At 41.8% G+C, this 18,240-nt stretch overlaps 1 protein-coding gene across 2 annotated transcripts in view; it reads left to right on the forward strand.

The window, feature by feature from the left end:
* The window catches only part of SNX30 (sorting nexin family member 30), a 255,807-nt gene that overhangs the window by 89,158 nt on the left and 148,409 nt on the right, over positions 1-18,240 (forward strand). The window contains exon 5 of one of the 2 annotated variants that reach the window (XM_052644585.1): positions 1,570-2,376. The exons of the other annotated variant lie outside the window; for it this stretch is intronic. Within the exon in view, the coding sequence (XP_052500545.1) occupies positions 1,570-2,376 (807 nt within the window). Of the gene's footprint in view, positions 1-1,569; positions 2,377-18,240 lie in introns of those variants that run through there. 2 annotated transcript variants of the gene reach the window in all.

Raw genomic sequence — 18,240 nt, forward strand, 5'->3', positions numbered from 1 at the left:
TACTTTGTTTTTTGGTATAATATCTGTCAGAGTTGGATTAGGGAAAAAAATGAAGAACGCTTCTTTTTTCTGTGCTCTGAAATTGTTTAAATACAAAAGAAAAGCTGAATTGACTCCATAATGCCATTTCTTTATGAGTGACATACATCTTTGGCAATGATTTGACTCAGATCTTCTACCTCTTATTGAACCAACTTTGGTAACTTACATTTTGCTAAGGAATTTTTCAGGTTATTTATATTTTCAAATTAATATGAATAAAGTTTATAATATTCTTTGTTTTCGGTACTTATAGTTTTTCTTATTTCTGAAGTTGTCTATATGTATATTTCCTTTTCTTTCTCTTTCTTTCTGTCATATTTGCTAGGAGTTTGTAATAGTTTCATTTTTTATCCCAATTTATGTCTTTTCCAGTTCATTAATTTGTTTTATTTTTATTGATTCACTCTACTATTTTTGAATTTGATCTACTTTTTCTAGCCTTTTGTGTTGAATAATGTTCGTTTATTTTCAGTAAAGTATCTAACAAAGTCATTTAAGGCTGTGATGTTTTTGGAATGTATTTGTTGACATCTCATATGTTTTGATATCTAATGTTTTCAGTTTGGTTCATTTTTAATGTATAATTCTGTTTTTATTTTCTCTTTGACCCAAGGGCTCTTAGAAGAATGAAAGTTACCTGTATAGTTTCTACTTTTAAAACATTTCGTTTTGAAACGATCTTTTGTCCTAGAACGTGTATTCAACCTAAATTGACAATAAGCAGGGTCTGGTTTTATCTTTATCACTCCCTCTTGAAAGTAAAGCTTTCTTTCCAGCCAACCTTCCTGCTCCTCCTACCATACCTAAGGAGCAGTCTTTAATTGTCAGTATAATCATTAAGTTTTTCATATCTTTTGAGCAAATATTGATATTGAAACTCTGTGGAGCATTAAGTCAGAGATATTTCCAGACTTATTCAGGTAAAAAATCAAGGCAAAATCTTGCTGTACAAATTGGACATGTCAGTCGTCTTTCTCTATAGGACGTTTCATACCAGCTGTGCCAAACAGTGCAGAGATCAAGGAAATTAATGTTGGAATGATTCAGAGTTTGATCAGTTTAATTCAGGCATGATTCAGAGAGGATGGCTGGATTTTATTGAAGGGGAGGGAAGGAAGTGATTTGCTAGAAAAGAGAAGAAAGGGCTTTCCAGAGACAAATAGTTACAAAGGCCAGTAATAAAATATATGTGTATATATACTTATGTTGTATGTATATGTATTCATTACAGTTTACAAACCCTTTCATGTCCACTACTTTATTTAAGCATTATAGTAGTTCTTTGAGAAGGTATAATTATTATTTCCTTTCTGGTTGCTTGAAACACTGATGTCTAAAGAGCCTAGTATGGAACCTAGATCTCCCAGCCTGAGGCTCACTGTTTTTTCCATTATTTTATTCTAAGAAGGCAGCCCTCTAGAGGGTTGTCCCCAGCACAGCCCCTAGTGAGGATCAGGAGAAGGAAGGAGGGGTCTGGCTACCTGGGTGTCCGCAAAACGCGTAACCTCAGTGTTTGTCTCATTTGAGATCCCTGCAGTGAAGTTGAACGAGTTGCTCGAGAACTTTTACGTCACCGTAAAGAAGAGTGACGGCTCAGACTTCCTGGCCACGTCGCTGCACGCCATCCGCCGAGGCCTGGACCGCATCCTGAAGAATGCAGGGGTGGGCTTCTCCATCACCAGCAGCACCTTCAGCTCGTCCACCAAGAAACTCAAGGAGAAGCTGTGGGTGCTGAGTAAGGCAGGGATGTCAGGGGCCCGCTCCCGAAACATCGTCTACTTCTCCGTCTCGGACGAGGAGGAGATGTGGCAGACGGGGTGTCTGGGGGATGACAGCCCTATCACGCTCCTGTCCACCGTGGTCAAGTACAACAGCCAGTACCTGAACATGAGGACGCTGCAGGAGCATGCCGACCTGATGTACGGCGACATCGAGCTGCTCACAGACCCACAGAACCATTCCTACTTCGCCCGGACAGACAGCGTCAAGCGGGAGAGCCGGAGCGCTTCCAGCCGCGTTTGCCACGGCAAGATCTACCACGAGCATTCCCGGGGCCACAAACAGTGTCCTTACTGCCTCCTCTACAAGTACATGTACGTCCACCGGCCGCCCACCCAGATGGAGGCCAAGTCCCCTTTCTACCTTACAGCCAGGAAGGAGGCTGCAGACATGGGCAGGGTGTGGTACGAGGAGCAGAGGATGGGCCTGCGGTCTCTTCGGGGAGTTGTCCCAAACTTAGCCAAGAAGGTCAAGCTGGAAAACTGTGAGAACTTCACCTTCGTCTCATTCACTCAGGTGTCCAGGAGGCTCAGCTCCCACAGCTGCTGCCAGTGAGTGTCCCCTGCGTCCTAGCCGCTATCCCACTCATCCTGGTCAGGGGGCGCTCCCCCTGCAGCCAAGGCTAGAGCTCCGAGGCGGCCGGGATGACCATGACTTCATGGTCCGGGTGTGGGACTTCCTGTTTCTTTGACTTCAGATTTGTTTTTTTAACTGAAAGTAGACAAGTGAAGATTTAGAATGTTTTATCCAGATGTGTGTCACCTCTGTTAAATTATAGAATCTAATACAATGTATAAATAACTACATACACAAGAGCAAGGAAGTTCATTTTATCTAGTGCCTTTTTAGCACAGATTTTCTCAAAAAAAGAAAAAAAAAACTATTTCAGTAGTCATTAAAAAAAAGAAAATCCCAGTAGCCTAGTAGCTTTAGAATGTTTTGAAGACTCTAAACACTTTAATGAATTACAGTGAGGATATAGGAAGAGGGAGGCAGACAGATTAACGACTTCCAGGAGAGAACTTGCGCTTGGCACTCCTCTTCATGTTTTGTTGGTGGATAACTTGATCCTGCAGAGCATGCAGCCTTGCTTGGTGGAAGGTCATGGAGCTCCACTCAGTCATGCTGATAGGAAAGCAGGGCTGCTCTTAGCCCTGGGAGGAACTTGATCTCTGCATCAATGGAGACAGTTCTATGAAAAAAGATTAATACACCAAACAGTGCTTGTGAGAACAAGATTTCCAGTGAACTAGGTGGTTTGAGGGAACTTCCTGCAGTAAGAGAAAGTGTCTTGGAAAAGCGATCTGTGATCAAAACGTGAAAAACCTCCTGAAGCAGAAGTGCCTACGTTTTCTTTCTCAGTGTGCTGTGAAAGCTGTTTTTGTTTGACCACTGTTTAGAGGTTTGTTTTTTTTTTAATCTGTTCTTTGTGTCATGCAGTTGTTCTGTCAGCATATAGCACTGGATATGTAAAACAACTGAAAGTAATTTTCAGGCCTAACCAGGAAAAAAAACTAACAAAATAAGCTGCAGAGAAAACAAATCCCCAAATGTGTTTATATTAAAGAATTTTGAAGTATATTTGTCAAAGTACGACTCTTTCAGCCACAAGAGATGTCATCATTTGAGGTTGGCACCAATGCTTGGGACACGGTGATGTGTCAGCCTGCCAGGTAAGCAAACCCAGCATCAAGGACATAGTGGTAAAAATCAGACCACGGTGATAGGCTGTTAACACAGTGTGAACACATTTCACTAGGTGAGATTTAATCTGACCGTATGTTATTCACACATTAACAGAAAGTTATCATAACTGCTCTCAATTATAAATGAAAAAGGAACCCAAAGAGTACTAATTAATAAAAATAACTGCTAGGGAATCTTTATTTTGTATCTTAGGAATGACTGTCACAACCTTACACCATTTTGTTCCTATGTGTGCTTTCTAACCCACAATTAAAACTCCAGTATACATTCATTTTGCAGGAGTCCTAAAATTAGTCATATTTCTTTTTCAAAATTTTGTTTTAGTATTAATCATTTTTAAACAATCATTCACTGGCCCTTGAAATATGTAATACTTCCTTTAATGGAGAAGACTCAACCAATGCTGCCTTAAGGTTTCATGTTATTCCCTGTTTAGTTCCTGCAACACTTATTTTATTAGTTGATCTTTCCTGAATATAGATTAACTTTGGTATGTCTCCATCTGTATGTAAATTACAGGTAATATGTAATAAGCAGTATTATAAGCTATTGTTCTGTCGTGGTTTCCTATAGGGGTTTTAGGGTTTTGATTAAAAAGAGACAGAACCTGAGGTACAGTTTGCCTCACTTGCTGAACACCCAAAGGAAATTTCATTTGAAGAAAGCAAATGGTCATTTTTCTTGTCAGTACTGCTGTTAAACAGAAATATAACCTATGTGAAACAGTTGGGCAGAGCCTGCAGCCTAATTAATAAGACTTCCATTTTTCTTTTCAATAGATTCAAGAAAAAATTGCCATTAGGTGTCGCTGGGATCTTTTCAGATTTTTACATTTCCGGAAGTAGTAATAACTGATCCAGAGGCTATAATCTTCCTGTCGGTAGTGGCTTTTCATCAGCTGAATAACAATCTGCCTCAACTTTGTCGCTTATCACCCATGTGGTGAACTTTCAACCTTCAGAGTTCTGAAGGGGATGATTATGATTAGAGTCAGGAGGTAGAATCTCCAGTGATACCTGGTGGAAGGAAAGAGTCATTATCTCAGCGTCCTAACTGCCCTTCATCGCGTGCCTCCTGGGGGAACGGAAGTGAGAACACAGGTATCAGGTGCTGCTCTGCGCCATCCGCTGTGTATTTGTGTGTAGAGGTGTGTGTGTGTATGCCCACACACTTTAAGCTTATAGGTAGGAACACCTAATAAACCTGCTAACCTGCCAAACACCTGTCCTGCTACATGGCTGCGTTCATGGTCAGACGATCTAAGGGGGCTGCGTAGCTAGCTCGCTAGCCTTCAGAGCTCAGGCCGTCGTTCTGTCTTTTCAGCCAGCTCTAAATCATACCCACTGGGTTCTCGGGGATTTTCTCCTCTTGGCCTAATAATAAGCCAGCAGCAGGGAAAATCCAAGAGAAGAAAGGGGAAGGTTATGAGTACTTTCTCCACTTACCTGTAGTAGTTGTTGTTGTTGTTGTTTTTAATTCATAAGTGGAATTGAATAAGGGGAATTCACATGTTCACAGAGGCAGAAGTTGCCCTGGCTCCTGTCAGGAATGGTGGGGCTGAAAGTACCTCGGGAGGACCCAGCAAGTCCTGTGGGCGAGCTCTTGCCTGCAATATTTCTGCATCTGCTCTAAAGGGAGCCCTGCTTGCTTGGTACCTCCTCCCCAGAATCTCCCCAGTCTCCCCTGGGAAGTTTTATTCTGCCAGAGACACTTGAGGCATCAGCTTGAAGGGTGTGTTTCATTGAAATGTAAAGGCTTAGCACAGCACTGGACACACAGTAATTATGCAATAAGTCTTCCCTATTTAGTTACAGTCTTTGGTGAAAGCAATAATGATATTCAGCTAATCTGCTTTATACCACTTATTCCTTCCATGATGGAAAGTCTCCTTTAAACTGTTAAACTTAAAACCAAACCTTATAATCTGGTCACATTTATACCCAGCACATCAAATTCTACCTCCTGCACCTCGAAGCCCGGATACCTCAGATATAAGCAAAAATGGTTAAAGAATTTCAGAGAAGCCCTGAGAGGCTTTATGAGAAAGCTTTCCATTGTTCACTGTGTTTGCAAAGGGGAGTGTTATGGGAAAACCTAACCAAAGTTGTGAAAGGATTGCTCTCCTCAGTGGTGTGGCATTTCCCAGCTTTCCTTGGGTTATGTGCTGTATTAACCTGCCCTGACTGATACATGGTTTTTGTAGAAACGTGAAACTCTTGTTACTTTGATTTTTATCTCAATTCAGCCTTATTAAAACATCAAGCACTATGCCTGCTTCTTTCAGCATGTTCATAGACAGCCGCGGAGAGAATCTAGACAAAACAGTCCTCCTGTAGAAGCGGAAGCCTCTGGCTATACAGGAAGGATGGCCAGATTGGCGGCACCTTCTCTCCTCGGGTGGTCAGTGCTGGACTCCATTTCCTCAGCTGTGCAGCGAGATGATTGGATTCGATCATCTCCAGAGTGATCAGTGTTAACATCTCTGCAGTTCCTTAAGGCCATCTAGTCAGGAAGTGGCAAAACCAGGAGACAGAATTCCTGAGTCCTCAAGATCATACACTCAGTCTCCTCAATGAGTGCTTCTCAGTATACTGGAATGCTTTCTTTAGGAATAATAATTTTCTTCAAGTTTCACAACTCCTTAAAATTAATATTTTCTCATCTCTGGAAACAGCAGAATGTTGATTATTTTTCTTAGATTAGGCTAACACCTGATTACCATTGGTAATTAACATGTATTGTTAACACTTAAAATGTTTAAATATTACTGTTATCAGATAATACATCCCTTTGTTGCTTTTATTGAAATCTGGATTGCTCACCATTTTTGAGCTAGTTACCAGTTACCTTTAGCCATCCAGGAATACAAACAATGAAGACCTCAAAGAAGAGTTACCTCATTTCCTCTAAGGAGCTCCAATTTAGTCTAAGTTAAGGCCCATACATACTGAGTAACTGTTAACCAACAGCCCTGAGCCGAAGAATACATTAAAAGTTTCAAATTCATGTGTATCTTGAAATGCTTTTACTTTGGAGGTGATCTTTTAATGCTCTATTTTAAGAGAAAACAAACTTGTTTAGGCAGAGTTCTTAGGTAAGAATCTTTGTTGTATTTTCCCATATAAATTATTATCTGAGCAAAAACATGAGGGGGAGACTGGTGATGACCGAAAGCTGAACTCCATTTCTAAGAGAAGAGGAGGCTTTAGGGAGATGAAGAACTAGTTTATCTGGAAATTCCTCTGTTCTGTACCCATGTATCCTGACATCAGGGGGTTTCCTGAAACTCCTCTGGGGGAGGTCTCCGGTCCTGGCCAAGTTCACAGATTATGATGATGGTTTTGAGCACTTCTAGTTCTTTACAGCCCAAGAAATCCAGAGAAGTTCGTTATGTTTTAATTGTTGATCAGAATCAGATTTCTATGCTCAATTAAAATACTTTATTATTTATCTAATGTGGCTCATTTGGAAGTTAATAATTTCAGGAAATAGTTATTAAGACCCGGAAAAAGATCACTGGATTATATGTAGATGCATATTGCTTCCATTTGTATTAAAAGCAATTAGATAGATACCTCCCTGACATTGAGATGAGAATGGGCTCCTAAATACTTTATGGTCAGTATAACAGATTTGATTAATTTACATTTAGCCATAGTTATTGTTACTGATTGACTCCAATAAGTTTCTGAAAGATTCAGATTTGACTATGGTAAGTGCTTCTGACGGCTGCCTTGTATTCTCACTTAATTCTCACAACAGCTCTGCAAGCTAGGTCTAATTATTCCCATTAACTGAGAAACCAAGGCTCAGAGAAGTTAAGTAAATCTCCCTAAGTCTCACAGAGCTAGTAAATTGGAGAACTTAAGTTTGAGCCCGAGGCTTCTCGCTCCAAATGTAGTGCTCGAGGCATGGATGGTCCAGTGGTTAAGACTCGATGCTCCCAGGGCAGGGGACATGGACTCCGACCCTGATCCCTAGTCAGGAAGTAAGATCTCACATGGGTAGAAAAAAAAAAAGAAAACACCCCAAACCTAAACTACCTTCAATCCGGTCAATTTATCACAGAGCTTTTTTTTTTTTTTAATACATGTTTATTTTTTGGCCACACTGTCCAGTATGTGGGATGTTAGTTTCCCAACCAGGGATCAACCTATGCCCCCTGGAATGGAAGCCCAAGTCTTAACCACTGGACTACCAGTGAACTCCCTATCACAGAGCTTTTGAAAAATTAAACAGTTTCTGCTTGTTTGGGGAATATTTTCTTTCTCAAACCATATTGTATCATACCTTTTATGTGCTTTCTTACTAATTTAATATTTTTATATAATTCAGTAATTCCTGGAAAGCCTGATTGTTTTCTCTGAATGAGTATGACATTGTCTGCCTATCGAGAACCTTCTGTGTTTATCCAGCAAATTACTTGTATTATCTTTTGTCCACCTTAAAGGGAGATGATCATGCCAGTTTAGTCTAATAAAAGTCAAGTCGTTTACAAACTGTACCTGTTTTGACATGGGTATTACTGCTGAAATGTACTGGACCTCCTAACCTACGTCACAGTTACATGCTCAGGGTTTTTACTTTTGCTTTTTAATTTTGACATCAGAGAATTTTTATAATCTTTAAGCTAAAGCTATTTTCTGTTCTTTCCTTTATGAGTACATGTTTTTCTGTTTTGAGACTTAAAAAAAAGACAAAAGGCTCTGGTGGTTTTGGTTGTTAACTCTGAGATAGCCTAGTCAAATCCCCCTATTTTACCGTTAAGAAATGGAAACCCAGAGATACTGAAGAGCCCATCCAAGGTCAGCAAGACAATAAGTAGTGGAGCGAAGAGTAGAAAATTAATCCAGAATCTTCCATCTATACCATAGCTGGGAAGATTTGGATTTTTTAAAATTCATTAATGGGACTGCGTCTGGCAGAACATCTGGCTAGCCGAAGCCTCTGGTGAATCCCAGCCTTCCCAGAAAAACACTCATAAAGACCCAGAAGAAGGCTGCCTCTCAATTCTAGAATATAGGAGAAATCTTACCATTTACAAGGCATCTGGAGGCGGACTGAGAAGAGACGTCTCAGGTTGTAGCTCACTGCTTTCTTTTGTTTCGACTCATGAAACAGAGGTTCTGTGAAACAGAAAATCTGAAAGGTATTTAATACTTGTTCTCATTAACCATGTCTGTCTCCTTACTCAAAGCCCTGGCGCTAGGGAAGTAACTGACTTATCCTTTCTCTTAACCAGATTGTCTATCCCACCCTCTCTTCCATCTCCCCACCCACCTCCTCTTCATTCAGTCCAGCTCCAAGTCCTAGGGCTAACACGTGAGCAGAAAGCAGAGAGAGTCTATCGGTGGCATCAGGCATTGTGAGAAAAACACAAAAACGGTAGATAAGCAAGTAGCAGAATATGCAAATATTGTGATTTTTCACTTACAGTGTAGGATCAGAGATCCAGAAAACCAAGCAAGAAAAAGGAAGAGGATGCCACTTCAGCAGAAAAGTGTGAAAGTAGAAATTGGGCTCGGAAATATGCACTTCTGTTTACCCTCAACCTGTACATCCAAAAGAAGGGATTTGACAAACACTTAAGTGGACAGATAGCATAACCAAAGGCAAATACGGAGTTGAGGACAGCATTTAAGGATGAGTATAGAGAAAAAAATGGGGCACTAAAAAAAAAAGTGACTGAATCAAGGAAAATGAATAGCTTCCAGAACACTTGAAAGTGATCTACTGCAGAGAACAAAATTTTAGAATTCTGTCATATTTGAAGGAACTGAAGAATCGCTTCTGTGCGACAGTAATATGCTACCTTAAGATGGGGATGGACTAAGCGAGAAAGACAGCGGAATACAATGAAAAAGACTAGAAAGAAGGATTTCAAGGGAGCTAAAAACACAGTAACAGATTAAAATCCACATTGGAAATAGAAAATAATACCGATGCTTTAAAAAAAAAAAAACTAAACGTGAAGGACAAACTTGGTATTTTCTTGTTAATGGTCTTTCAAAAGAAACAGGAGATGAAAATATGGGAAAGACAATGGATTCGAAAAACAGAACATTAGCTAAGACATTTGCTTTCCTGATGGAAAGACCAGATTGACAAAAAAAAATCATTATAAAAATGAAATCTTCCCTGAACAAAATGAAAATCTGTATGTTTAGATTGAAAGGTCTCACTGCATTCCAAGCCAAAAGTGAAAGAAATTTGTTCCTAATCACCTCCTGGCAAAATTTTAAACTACCAAGGAGAGAGAATGAAAAATCCTGCAGCCTTTCATTCAGTTAGACAGTAATAAGTTACCTATCAGAAAACAAAAGAACATTCTGACTCCAGACTTCTCTGTTGCACCAAGTGCCAGGAAACAATAGGGAATTCTGAGGGGAAAAGTTGTGACTTTGGCATATGATAACATTTTATGTGTTGTACAAATTTTATGTGTAAAGATAAGGGACATATTCTTGGTTATGACATTCAGGAAATAAACCATATATGTACTATTCTTATAAAGATATACTGCGACCTACAAAGCTTGGTTAAAAAATTTTACTAAATTTCAAGGGACTCTGCAATATCAGATCATTACCCACTAGAAGAAAAATATATTTGCTTTTAAATAGATAATATGGCCAGAAGCCACGTATCCCAAAATGCCCAAAGTCCTCACTTACTAAATGGACTGAACTAATACAAGAAAATGAAAACCAGTCGCCACCTCACAGCATCATGTTTCTTCATTTTTTCATGACTGAAGTAATCAGGCAGTCAGTTCAGACGCTCAGTCATGTCCGACTCTGCGACCCCACGAATCGCGGCACACCAGGCCTCCCTGCCCACCAACTCCCAGAGTTCACTCAGACTCACGTCCATCGAGTCTGTGATGCCATCCAGCCATCTCATCCTCTGTCGTCCCCTTCTCCTCCTGCCCCTAATCCCTCCCAGCATCAGAGTCTTTTCCAATGAGTCACCTCTTCCCATGAGGTGGCCAAAGTACTGGAGTTTCAGCTTCAGCATCATTCCTTCCAAAGAAATCCCAGGGCTGATCTCCTTCAGAATGGACTGGTTGGATCTCCTTGCAGTCCAAGGGACTCTCAAGAGTCTTCTCCAACACCACAGTTCAAAAGCATCAATTCTTCTGCACTCAGCCTTCTTCACAGTCCAACTCAGATCTATACATGACCACTGGAAAAACCATAGCCTTGACTAGACGGACCTTAGTCGGCAAAGTAATGTCTCTGCTTTTGAATATGCTATCTAGGTTGGTCATAACTTTTCTTCCAAGGAGTAAGCGTCTTTTAATTTCACGGCTGAAGTCACCATCTGCAGTGATTTTGGAGCCCCCAGAAATAAAGTCTGACGCTGTTTCCACTGTTTCCCCATCTATTCCCCATGAAGTGATGGGACCAGATGGCATGATCTTCATTTTCTGAATGTTGAGCTTTAAGCCAACTTTTTCACTCTTTTACTTTCATCAAAAGGCTTTTTAGTTCCTCTTCACTTCCTGCCATAAGGGTGGTGTCATCTGCATATCTGAGGTTATTGACATTCTCCTGGCAATCTTGATTCCAGCTTGTGCTTCTTCCAGCCCAGCGTTTCTCATGATGTACTCTGCATAGAAGTTAAATAAGCAGGGTGACAATATACAGCCTTGACGTACTCCTTTTCCTATTTGGAACCAGTCTGTTGTTCCATGTCCAGTTCTAACTGTTGCTTTCTGACCTGCATATAGGTTTCTCAAGAGGCAGGTCAGGTGGTCTGGTATTCCCATCTCTTGAAGAATTGTCCACAGTTGATTGTGATCCACACAGTCAAAGGCTTTGGCATAGTCAATAAAGCAGAAATAGATGGTTTTTTTTGGAACTCTCTTGCTTTTTCCATGATCCAGCGGATGTTGGCAATTTGATCTCTGGTTCCTCTGCCTTTTCTAAAACCAGCTTGAACATCCGGAATTTCACGGTTCATGTATTGCTGAAGCCTGGCTTGGAGAATTTTGAGCATTACTTTACTAGCGTGTGAGATGAGTGCAACTGTGCGGTAGTTTGAGCATTCTTTGGCATTGCCTTTCTTTGGGATTGGAATGAAAACTGACCTTTTCCAGTCCTGTGGTCACTGCTGAGTTTTCCAAATTTGCTGGCATATTGAGTGCAGCACTTTCACAGCATCATCTTTCAGGATTTGAAACAGCTCAACTGGAATTCCATCACCTCCACTTGATCCCAAATAATTCAGTTGGTAGAGAATCCGCCTGCAATGCAGGAGACCCCGGTTCGATTCCTGGGTCAGGAATATCCTTTGGCAAAAGAGAGAGGCTACTTACTCCAGTATTCTTGGGCTTCCCTTGTGGTTCAGCTGGTAAAGAATCTGCCTGCAGTGCAGAAGACCCGGGTTCAATCCTTGGGTTGGGAAGATCCCCTGGAAAAAGGAAAGGCTACCCACTCCAGTATTCTGGCCTGGTGAATTCCATGGACTCTATAGTCAGTGGGGTTGCAGAGTCGGACACAACTGAGCGACTTTTACTTTTTCACTTTCATAGTATAAATAGAATATTTAGACATCTTTTTACAAGTATAATTGCTCTGTTTTCCCCACTACCATTTAAAACACTGTCTTGATGGGCCCTTGCTTCCACGTGGGAACAGGGAGGGCCCCCCACGTTTTTCTTGGGGTCTGAGAGCCCAGACTGGAGCTTGTGGAGGCCGCTTTGTGTGCTTCTCTGCTATTCCCAAACTCAGAACTAACAACCGGTGCAAAAGTAGAAAATTACAGAAGATAAATGTGTTTTGCAACAAGAGACCAGGAGAAATGAAACTTGTTTTAGAGTACAAATGCCAGAAAAGTTCAGTTTCAACAATAGGAAACTGGCCAGAGGCAGTTGAGGGGTTTTCCTCAGCTGTACTTGAAGTTTTACAGAATCGTGTTTAAATTCAGACAGTAAGAATAAAAGCAGTAAAAACAAAAACAAAAGAGCTCACTAAGTTACTTTCAGGGTCTACAGTGTCAGTGTTAGAACTTAAACCTGGGTTGCTTCGTTTTGGTTTTCGTTTGATTGTACTGGACAGACTTGAAAACACACAGTAATACTGAGTATCGTTGACCTTGCTCAGGTCCCTCCTGGTGGTATGAAGGTTTTGTCTGTGCCCCCAAGTGGTCATGACAATTGAAACTGGAATTTACATTTTCAACAATCTTAGCACGTTTGCTTTAAATTTAGCGATAGAAAAGTGAGTGGGTTGCTTTGCGTTTGTTTAGTTTTTCTTCTGAAGCACAGCAAAACCTCTTCCAGATGGAAGGAGTCTCTTATGGATAAATTCCAAGTGTAACCTTTTGCAGGATCTCCTCTTGCTTGGCTGTAACTGACAAAAGTCTGTTCACTTTAACTACTTGGACAAGAAACAGGATGATTTTATATAAAATGTTAATGCTTTCTCTAGTTGTATGTTCCAAAAGATAGCAACAAAACTGTGTCCTAATGTTTTCGTTGTCCTGGATCTTTTTTTAATGTAGAGAGGCTGTCCATAATTTCTTAACACTGGCCATAATATCTTAACACCGGGAACATCATTCTGAATGACAGAGGAAATGGTCAGTACCTTGAATTATTTTATTGTACCGTTTTCAACTTTTTCTTTCTTCCTCCAGTGTGGCCTGCACATATACTCCTGTTTTTGTGCACACGTGATCTCCTGGGTGGGAAGGCATGCATAACCTTGATTTTCTGTCATAAGAGTGTCAGGGTTCCTTGTTCATTTAGCCCAGCCCTCTCATTGGTAGTCTAGTGGAGTTTAACAATTTGCAAGGTTCTGGGTTTTTTTTTAAGCTGTTGGTGTATTGTTTGGTTTGGTTTATGTACATGCAGCTTGACTGTTTAACCCAGATTTTTAAAAATAAAATGTTAATGTATATTTTATGTCTTTTATTAAAATAACTGAGTCATTTCAACTTAATCAGCAGTATGTATGGCTTCTGGGTTTTTTTATTTTAGTAGCATGTTTCTGGAAATATGTTTTCCTTTGTATTTTGCAAAACGTTAGGATATTTTGAGCAGCTCTATACCTGTATTCTATGCCTCCTGGCTATTGCTCTGGGTGAAATAGTCCTGACTGACTCTCCCTCTGGTTCTCTGACTTGAGTTTCTTCACTAGGCGGGCTGAGAGCCCATTTGGGAAACTCTCAAATCCTGAAGTATTTTTCAGAAACTTGTTTCTTAGGAATGATCTTAACTGTTGTGTATATATAGAGAGCAGTAAATTTCAGTGACTGTATATTGACCATTGTATATATGTCTCTCATGGTTTTCTGCTCTTTAAATTAGTATTGATGACTTTGTTGTTCAGTCATTAAGTTGTGTCTGACTCTGCGACCCCATGGATTGCAGCATGCCCAGGCTTCCCTGTCCTTCACTATCTCCGAGTTTGCTCAGACTCATGTCCATTGAGTTGGTGATGCCATCCAACCATCTCATCCTCTCTTTCCCCCTTCTCCTGCCCTCGGTCTTTCCCAACATCAGGGTCTTTTCCAGTGAGTTGGCTCTTTGCATCAGGTGGCATTTATGGTTTTAAGGGAGCACATTTAATCTTAAAGCCTTTTAAAGTTGAAATTTACTGCTCTCTAGATATACAAGAGTTAAAATCATTCCTAAGAAACAAGTTTCTGAAAAATACTTAAGGATAAGTATAATGTAATAGTGAAAAGATGAGAAGTTTCCTTCACAGTTATTGACCCTAAGGCAAATTTCATCTCTGCTCATTGTTTTGCTTATAATTTTTAAAAAGACTCCTGAACCAGTTAAAAACTTAGATGAGCACTATAGGTCATCTTCTGAAGAAGATCCATATTTGCAGGCAACATTACACATATAAACCCACATTTAAAAACCACTAGATTTTTAAAAGTCATCTTCTTGAGATTTATGCTAAAATAGTTAAGAATCTGCTTCAAAATAATCCAGAGGGGCAGAGAAGGTGGAGGTGTAGATAGAACATAAACTGGCCTTAGAGTAGATCATTATGAAAGCAGATCATTGGGTACAGGAGCATTCATTATACTCTTCTGGGTTTTTGTAGATATTTGAAATTTTCTCTAAGGCATGGTTGAAAACAAACACACACAAAAAATTCTTTTAATAGAGATTCCCCAACCCTCCTCACCAATTGTAGAGAATCACAGAATTTTCAAGCTGAAAAGAAGGACCTAAGGAAATACGAGAGTAACGATGCTGATAAGAAAGATCCTCTAGATGATACCCGAGGGAAATTTTCAGGCAAGAATGCTGAGTTGGAGCAGTAAGGGCAAAAACAAGTGAAATTTCTGCCAGTGGGAACACTTTTTTGTCTCTCCGTTTAATGCAGAAAGAAGATCTGGGGAACTCCTGATTCCCGTCGTCTTAGGTACGACGTGGAGATAGGTACAACATGCCTCTAACGATGGAGATGTGATCCACCGCGCTGAAAGTACTGTGAAGACGGCCACACTGAGCTGGGGTCCCAAGGGCCTGGGGTGGCACCTGGCTTTCTAGGCCTGGAGGACAAATACTCCTCATGGTGTTGCTCTGGCAACTACAGGCTACCAAAATCTTGGAAGAATAGAGAACCTGCAGACCAGGACCAGCAAGGGTGCAAGTGTAGGGCAGACAGACACAGAGGGGTCCGTGGCCTGGTGCCGCCCACTCTCCCGTGGATGTCAAGACATTGTTTCTCGATGCCTGAGCGTCTCTCTCACGACCAGTGCCTTTTGGCTTGTTTCCGTCTGTTCCACCTCCTTTTTCTCACTCTCCCAGATTAGAACCTGGAGCCCCAGCAGGTGTGCGGCCTGTCTGCCTTCCTCAGCACATTTCCTTTTCTGTTTCTGCTCGGTTTCCATTTTATTTCCTGCTCTGCTTAGGACCACTTTCACTACCATTTTTGCTGGGAACACACCAGGGACAGACGCAAAAGACATTAAACAAGATCTATTTCAGCAATAAACAAGCTTCTTGTATTTCTCATGGGATCCCAAAGAAATAAGGATGAGGAATAAAAATTCCTGCTGGAGTATTTACAATGTACTCAGCTGTTGAAATGTTCCAAATGCAATCAAGGAAGTAATTTAGCACATTTCTAATACACTTAAGTATGGTAATAATGTGTAAGAGTTTGGTCATATTTAAAGAACCCCGTGAATCTTTCAGGACATTATTAAAGAATCTAACCCCCACCAATAGCAAATAACATTTTCGACAGTTAATAGTTAATATCATATTTGTGGTTGCTGTTGTCGGTCCCTAGGATAATGGCCCAGAATTGAAAGGATATAATTGAGTCTCCCCCTAGGCAGGGGACAGCATTATCTGGATGGCTCCTTTTGTTCTATAGTCTCAGGATATGTGCAGACTATGTACAGTCCACTGCCATGCATTTCTCCCTTAGCATAACCACCCAGACAGGGCACTGTTGCCCAAGTGTCAGTCAGTCATGTCCCTCCTCCACAACTTTGTGATAGCTATTCTGTTATTTACTATTTTTTTTAATCCATTTTTTAAAACTTGAATTTATTTTAAAGCTAGAAATAAGCACTTCTTCAAAAATCAGAGTTCCTGGAGTCAAACCTCTCAGGTTCAGATTCCAAGTCTACCTGTTACTAGTTCTGTGATCATGGGCAAGGTATTTGACCTCTCTGTGCCTCCGTTTCTTCATCTTTAAAATGGATATAACAATATCTACCTTGTAGGGTTGTGGTGAGGATTAAGTAAGGATTTTAACATATATAAAGCACTTAGTACGATCACCAGTACCTGCTGCTGCTGCTGCTGCTGCTAAGTCGCTTCAGTCGTGTCCGACTCTGTGCGACCCCATAGATGGCAGCCCACCAGGCTCTGCCGTCCCTGGGATTCTCCAGGCAAGAACACTGAAGTGGGTTGCCATTTCCTTCTCCAGTGCATGAAAGCGAAAAGTGCAAGTCAAGTCGCTCAGTCGTGTCTGACTCTCCGCGACCCCATGGACTGCAGCCCACCAGGCTCCTCCGTCCATGGGATTTTCCAGGCAAGAGTACTGGAGTGGGGTGCCATTGCCTTCTCCGACCAGTACCTGGTAACTGTCAAAAAATAATAACCATTAGCTATGGTTGTTTATGGGCTTCCCAGATGGCACTAATGATAGAACCTGCCTGCCAGTGCAGGAGATGTGAGAGAGACGGGTTCGATCCCCAGGTTGGGAAGATCCCCTGGAGGAGGGCTCGGCAGTCCACTCTAGTATTCTTGCCTGGAGAATCCCATGGATAGAGGATCCTGGCGGGCTACAGTCAATAGGGTCGTAAAGAGTTGGACACGACTGAAGCGACTTAGCATGCACGCATGCCTGGTTATTTATATTGCTACATAAATGCTGTATTACTTGCAGTACATTGAGATAAAAATACATAACTACTGAAGTTGAAAATGTTCACCCATATACACCCCAAGAATCCTCTCCAGCATAACACAATAGCCACCCTGTGGGAAGCGGCTTGGCCAGCCTCTCCTTTCCCAAGTGCCAGTGTTCTCCTTGGCTTCCACGACTTAAGGCCTCGCTGTGTCCCAATTTTTTCGCGATTCTTTTGCAGGCACCTCATCCGTTGACTCTCATTCATACTGACTCAGTTTTCTACACTTGGTCAGGGTGATTTCATCCACTCCCAGGGCCTGAGCATAAGCAGATCTATGTTATTGAAAGCTTTCTCAACTGGGGCTCTTCATCTGAACCACAGAATGCAGGGCTTGACTCAGCTTCCTCTTTGCTCAGTTCTCCCGAGGAGAGCTAGTGCCTTTCCAGATCAGGGGAGAGGTGTTCGTTCCTTCCAGATGGTGGAGGCCTTAGCACTTACTGCTCTAGTGGAAGCCCAGCTGAGAAAGGCTCCCCAAACCCCTGGCCCACCAGCACATCTCCGTAAGCAAATGGCACCTGTGCCCACCATGTTGCCCGATGCAGAATCCTGGCAGTTATTCTCCAACCTCCGTCTTCCCTCTTCCCCATTCCCCTCCCATCCTCCACTGTGTTTCCGTCTCTGGATAATTCCACTCAGCTTAGTGTTAGTAGTGTTAGCTGCTCAGTCATGTCAGACTCTCTGTGGCCCCAAAGACTGTAGCCCGTCAGGCTCCTCTGCCCATGGGATTTTCCAGGCAAGAGTATTGGACTGGACTGCCAATTTCTTCTCCAGAGGATTTTCCCAACCCGGGGATCAAACCCAGGTCTCCTGCATTGCAGGCAGATTCTTTACCATCTGGGCTACAGGGAATAATCCTTGAATTTCTTCCCTTCCCGTTGTCCTTTCTGCCACCAGCTTGGTCAGCCCATACCATTTGCCCCAGGATGACGTTTATCAACCTGAGTGGTTTTCGTGCCTCCACCATTGTATCCTCCACTGCTTCCTTGGAAAATCCCAGTAAATGCACATATTATGTCATTTTCCCACGCATGGCTCTCCAGAGTCCTTCTGATAAAGCTGCATATCCTCCATGTGGATGCTGGCTTGTGCTGTTACCCCATTCTGTCCTCTCTGCCTTGGGCCAGCGCCTCTGCCTGGCATACCCCCTCCTTCCACCCACTCCTCTGCCCTCACCCCTTTCTTTTGTGAAAGTCTTGATCTTCAGTTTTCATCCAGCATGCTGGACACGTGACCTCCTCCTCTAAGGAGCAGCCGACGCTCCTGGATTCGCAGCCTCGGGAGTTAGCAGCATTGAACTGGACCTGCCAGCTG

The sequence above is a fragment of the Budorcas taxicolor genome, chromosome 8 (genome assembly GCF_023091745.1).
Source record: "Budorcas taxicolor isolate Tak-1 chromosome 8, Takin1.1, whole genome shotgun sequence".
Lineage (NCBI taxonomy): Eukaryota > Metazoa > Chordata > Mammalia > Artiodactyla > Bovidae > Budorcas > Budorcas taxicolor.